A 5,873-nucleotide genomic window follows, 5' to 3' on the forward strand; every position below is an offset into this window, starting at 1 on the left:
TGTACCAGGCACTGGGGGACACAGGGTGCTCTCCCAGTTTCAGTGGAAGCCCAGAGCTGGGTGCAATTTACATCCTTCATTGGACTGGGAGCTCCTTGGAGATAGGAACTGGGTCTGCTCCTGGCTCAGGGCCTGGCACCAAAAAGTACTCAGAAAAGTTACATTGAAACTCAGCACCAATGAGTCTGAGAAAATTGGGTTAGAATTCAGAAAAGGTTATTTAAATTTCAGAGAAAGGTTAAAAGTTAGCAAAGGTAGTTCTCCAGAGAATTTCCAGGAGGGGCTACAGTGGTGGTTCTGAAATCAGTGGTTTTGGCATGGAAGCCATAGATACCCAAGATCCCCAGTGGATGGGGCCTGTGGAGTAAAGGGGTCCACTCTCCTCCTCCAGGACGAACTTGGGAGTTTGATGCAGGATCATCTGGACATTTATCACACATTCCAGCTTGAAGTTTTTTTTTTGCTTTGACTGAGCAGACCATAGAGGCAAGCAGGTTGTTTTGAGGGTCCAGAAATGAGTTATCAGCCAAGGGTCAAGCTGGTCAGATGACTGAAGCTACACTGTTCAGTCAGTCAGCATAGGAGAAAAGCATAATAATGTGATTGTCATTCCTAGTGGACGGTGGCTGAGCATTATTAGACAGTGAAATAAAAAAAGGTCATTTGGATTTTTACTAGGAATTCTTATCCAAAATGTGTCAGTGATGTAATAAAACTGAATGACTGACCTGCCAAAATAAAATGAGTTCTAACCACATATAAGCGTTACTTAGAAATTGTATGGGTCTCAGAAAACTCTTCTCTGAGGCCTGGGAGCAAGAGGGGCTACTGCTAGGGATTAGGCGCAGGAAGCACTTTATTTATGGGCTATATACCATATTGTTCACTCCAATCACCGCATTATGTTCATCTCACTTCTCACTATCTGCTTGTCTGTGGAGAAAGGGCTCCCAGATCCTAAAAGAGAAGTCTCGCTGTTTTCCTTGCTTCTATTACCTTTAATGAAAAAAAAAAAAAAAAAAACTGTGAAAAAAAAAATTAAGCAGCACCCAGTCATTCTCAGAGATCTGTCACACATGGAAAGAACCACTATTTCCCCAACCTTTTTACACAGTAAATTAGTCTAAATCCCACGTTCTACCACTTCCCCAGAAGTTCCGATGTAGACGTACATTTATTTAGTGAGTTGCAATTCAGCCCGAGGGTGGAGTGTCAGAATTCAAGTTGCTTTTCCCAAGGGGTAACCCCGGGTCTTGGCGATACCTGTAGATAAATGAGATGCTGGTAAATTTGAGATGTAATTGCGGGATTGGACTAGTTTCCCCTTTCCCTCGACAAATGGCTGCAACTAGGTCCCTTTAAGAGACCAGGGACCCGCCGGGCGTCCGAGCCCGAAACGCATCCTCTTCTCGGCTCCTCCCCTGTCCCTGAGCAGCGAATGGTTCGCGCCGGCCTATATTTACCCGAGATCTTGCTCCCGGACCGCAAGGATGTGAGGCTGGCGAGCCAGTTACCGCTCGCAGCACGGGACGGGCGCGCCGCCAGGGCCCGCAGCAGACCTCGGGGACCTCGGGAGCGGAGTCGGACACCCCCGGAGGGAAGAAATGAGGTAGCGACCGTCCCGGAGCCAACCATGCGCGCGCCCCACCCTCGGCGCCCCGCGCTGCCCCGGCCGAGCCAGCCGGGACAGTGAGCCCGCCGAGCCTGAGTCCCCGCGTCGGGCCGGGGCGAAGATGCAGTGAGCCACAGGCGGAGTGCTGCGCCGGGCCCGCCGCGGCCAGCCGGGGCAGCATCTGACTGCACTCCCGGCAAGCCGCGCATTCTGGGACCAGCCCAGCCGAGGGGCTCTCGGGCTCCAACACCCCTTGCGGGCGGGGAGTACTGGCCGCTGGGCACACTCGCTATCGAGTTTCCGCGGTTTCTGGTCCCAGTCCTGGGGAGTGTGTGTTTGTGTGTGTGTGTGTGTGTGAGAGAGAGCGAGGGCGGTGGGCCTTTCCAGGTTCACCGAGGAGTTCCTGCATATTCTCGCCCCGTCCCGGCTGCTTTGGCTGGGGCACCCTCTGTTTGCGCGCGCGCATCTCTTTTTAACGTTCCACTCTGATTTCGTCTTTCTCTCATTTTGTTTGCCTAAGACTCTTTGCCCTCGTCCTTGTCCTGGCTGGGGTAAATCTGTGCGCGCTTTCCTCCTCCCTCCGCCCCCTCGCAGCTGAATATTTTCGTCTCTTTTAAAATTTGTACCCGTACCCCCTTCGGCGGGGTCCCTGAGCACGATACTCCCTAACCCCCTCTCTACCACTGGGCCACTCCCAGCAGAGTTTTATTTTTCTGCCTTGCCCGGGCCGAGCCCGGCCGGGGCGGGTGGCTCAGCGGGTCTTGTACCCCGCGCTCCGCCGCCGCCGCCCAGCTGCGCGGGGGCGCCCTCCGGAGATGCTGCCGTGGAAGAAGCACAAGTTCGAGCTGCTGGCCGAGGCGCCGCCACGGCAGGCGTCCAAGCCCAAGGGCTACGCGGTGAGCCTGCACTACTCGGCGCTCAGCTCGCTGGCGCGGGCGTGCCCCGAAGGCGCGCTCAGCCGGGTGGGCAGCATGTTCCGCTCCAAGCGCAAGAAGCTGCACATCACCAGCGAGGACCCCACTTACACCGTGCTCTACTTGGGCAATGCCACCACCATCCAGGCGCGCGGCGACGGCTGCACTGACCTAGCGGTGGGCAAGATCTGGAGCAAGAGCGAGGCGGGTCGTCAGGGCACCAAGATGAAGCTGACTGTGAGTGCGCAGGGTATCCGCATGGTGCACGCCGAGGAGCGCGCGCTGCGCCGCCCGGGCCACCTCTACCTGCTGCACCGCGTTACCTATTGCGTGGCAGACGCGCGGCTGCCCAAGGTCTTCGCCTGGGTATACCGGCACGAGCTCAAGCACAAGGCGGTAATGCTGCGCTGCCACGCGGTGCTGGTGTCCAAACCCGAGAAAGCGCAGGCCATGGCCCTGCTGTTGTACCAGACGTCGGCCAACGCACTGGCGGAATTTAAACGGCTCAAGCGGAGGGACGATGCGCGTCACCAGCAGCAGGAGCTGGTGGGCGCGCACACCATCCCGCTAGTGCCGCTGCGCAAGCTGCTCCTGCACGGACCCTGCTGCTACAAGCCACCGGTGGAACGCAGCCGCAGCGCGCCCAAGCTGGGCTCCATCACCGAGGACTTGCTCGGCGAACAGCAGGAGCAGGAGCTGCAGGAGGAAGAGGAAGAGGAGCACACGGAGGGCTGCCTGGAGGAGGAGGAGGAGGAGGAGGAGGAGGACGAGGAGGAGGAGGAGGAGGACGAGGACGGTGCTGAGGACGGACACCCGGCAGTGGAAGAGGCCAAGGCGCAGCGGGCGCTGGTGGTGGCTATGCACTTGGAATGCGGGGACTTGCTGGACACGCTGGAGAGTGGCCGCGAGGAGGCGCTAGGGGGCGGCGGGGTCTCCCTGGGCCCTGGGGCTGGGCCGTCGCCTCTGCTGCTGGGCAGCGCCTCCGACATGAAGGCCGAGCTGTCCCAGCTTATTAACGACCTGGGAGAGCTCAGCTTCGGCAACGACGTGCGCAGCCTGCAGGCCGACCTGCGGGTGACGCGCCTGCTGTCCGGCGAGAGCACCGGCAGCGAGAGCTCCATCGAAGGCGGGGGCCCGGACGCCACCTCTGCCACCGCCGGGGACCGGTCGGGCCCTACTGACGGCGCCAACCCAGAGGAGCCCCACTCGGGTTGAGACCTCAGCAGCCCCCTGCGCGCGCCCCTGGCGCCCCGCCGTGACTCCCCACCCGTCTTTTGGACAACCCCCTTCTCCTGCCTTCCCCGCCCGCCCCCAGGAAAGGGGAAACGGGACACTTGAGGCCCAGAGTTACCCTGGCCCTCTCCTGCAGCACATTTGGCTCTGTTAGAAGCGGGGCTCAGGTTGCGCGTGGAGATGTGCGAGGGGGCAAAGTGCACGGAGGGAGAGAGAGGCAGGGCCCTGGGGGCCGGGGGTGGGGGTGGTGAGGGAAGGGCCCGCTGGTTAGCCAAGTCCTACCGGCCAGGGATGCCTGTCTGGCGGCCAGTTTCCTGTTTGTGGGGCAGCTGGGGCCTGAGGAGGAGGGGTTAATTTCCTCCCCTGACAGACCCAATAACAGGGAGCCGCCTAGCGCTGTCACTGACTTGTCATTAAAAAACATTTTTTTTTTCCTGCTCTCACAACGTTCGAGGCTGAAATGCCACCTCCTTGCCCCCAGTCTTTTTGGTGCGAGAGCTTGGGTTGTTTACCTCAGACTCAGACCCTTGAAATTCTGCCAAATTCCTCAAATAACTGTTTGGGGGTGGTGGTGGTGGTGGGGAAATGAAAAAAAGTTGCATTTTGTTTACAGTTAAAGACATCTAGTATCTTTAAAAAAGGAGTTTTCCTTTAAAAACACACACACCTCCCTCCTGCTCAAACGATCTCCCTCCATGATACTGTGTAACGTATTTGCACTGTTGTGAAGTATTTTTGACATTTTTTTTTGTACATAACTGTGTTCTCGGAGTTAAATGTTTTTATCTTTTGCTGTGCAAAAGGGACATGTAAAATGTTGTTCAGTTGTACATACAGAAATGTGTATAAAACATTTTGTTATTTTCTAAGAGTAGCACTGCTCTGGTTCTGTTTGTACGCCAGTGGGGAGAGAATAAAGAGGACAATTCACGGAACAGGTGAGCGTCTGGAAGTGCTGCTGAAAATGCTGGGGGCCATGGGGCTGGAAGAGGGCCTGGCCATCGGTGTGAGGGTGCGGTAGGACAGGGTTCGGCCTTTGCAGTGCTCGCAGGTGATTCCAGGAGAACCCGCTCTGCATAGTCCGGGGCTTTTGTTGCCATGGCTGGGGCCAGCGCTCAGCTTCTCTTTGAGTGTATCCTCCCATATTCTTCCTGCAGTAAACTGTGGGGGTGTGGACTTTTTCTGGTCTCTCAGAGTTAATTCTTGGAGATACAGGCTGAGGTTTGTTCCTCACTCCCAGACTTGTGAGGTGATTTAGGGAGGAATGACTTTCAAGGTCTTCTGGGGTTTTACCACCTTCTTCTGTGGGGTTCACCTTTTCCCTCACAAACAGCTCAAGGGGCTTTAAAGATCAACCAGAGACCTAAAGAAAGTGTACCTGGGGCTCTGTGAGTAGTGGGGCCATCTCTGTTTTTCCTGGAGGAAAATCAAGGAGAGAGGAAGGTTGGTAAGTTCTGATCATGGCCTGAATGAGTCATGGCGCAGGTGGGGCGGGTGGGGAGGCCAGCGGAAGAACCTATTTCCTTCCCTTCTACAACCCAGAGTGACCCAGTGGGGGAATGGTTTGGAGGTCAAGGCAGATGAGAATTGTTAGAGCTTGGTCTGTGTGTGTGTGTGTGTGTGTGTGTGTGTGTTTGTCTCAGGGTTTTCAGGCTTTCTGTGAGCTTGTTTCTGTTGTAAACTCCAAACAGATGTCTCTGGTTTGGCTACACCCGATCAGCTGGAAGTTGTAATGAGATGTTGCCAAAACTGTGCCTTCCTCAAATTATTTTTTTCCCTTTGCCCCTTTGGGCTCCATTTCCTGTGTTGCAGAAATGATCCCACTTCTGGCCTTCCCTGCTGTCCTGAGGCCACTCTGCTTTGTTTTCATCATAATTATGTTTTGGGCAGCTAGACCCACAGATCCTGAGGAGTCTGGAATTTGTTGGAACCATAGAGGGAGGGTGAAAGATTTTTTTCCTAATCAACAGGAGTGGTTTGGGCATAAGATTAGCTTTAGAAACAAAAAGCAAAGGGTGGATGGGAAATAACTAAAAAATACTCAGAACCACTTTTTTTTTTAAGATTTTATTTATTTATTTGCCAGAGAGAGACACAGCGAGAGAGGGAACACA

The 5,873-nt window shown here is 55.3% G+C and overlaps 1 protein-coding gene across 1 annotated transcript; it reads left to right on the top strand.

Annotated features, from left to right (window-relative positions):
• Window positions 1-1,477: 1,477 nt before the first annotated feature.
• On the top strand, window positions 1,478-4,698 carry FAM43A (family with sequence similarity 43 member A). The gene has a single exon (XM_034999856.1). It carries the CDS (start codon window positions 2,428-2,430, stop codon window positions 3,739-3,741), a length of 1,314 nt encoding a protein of 437 aa, XP_034855747.1. The 5' UTR covers window positions 1,478-2,427; the 3' UTR covers window positions 3,742-4,698.
• Window positions 4,699-5,873: the final 1,175 nt, after the last annotated feature.

Source organism: Mirounga leonina, unplaced genomic scaffold (genome assembly GCF_011800145.1).
Source record: "Mirounga leonina isolate KUSES-001 unplaced genomic scaffold, KU_Mleo_1.0 Mir_115, whole genome shotgun sequence".
In the NCBI taxonomy this organism is placed as follows: Eukaryota; Metazoa; Chordata; class Mammalia; order Carnivora; family Phocidae; genus Mirounga; species Mirounga leonina.

Bases quoted from the DNA above. Each gene is read 5' to 3' on its own strand.
- FAM43A (XM_034999856.1), top strand. From the start codon at position 2,428: ATGCTGCCGTGGAAGAAGCACAAGTTCGAGCTGCTGGCCGAGGCGCCG.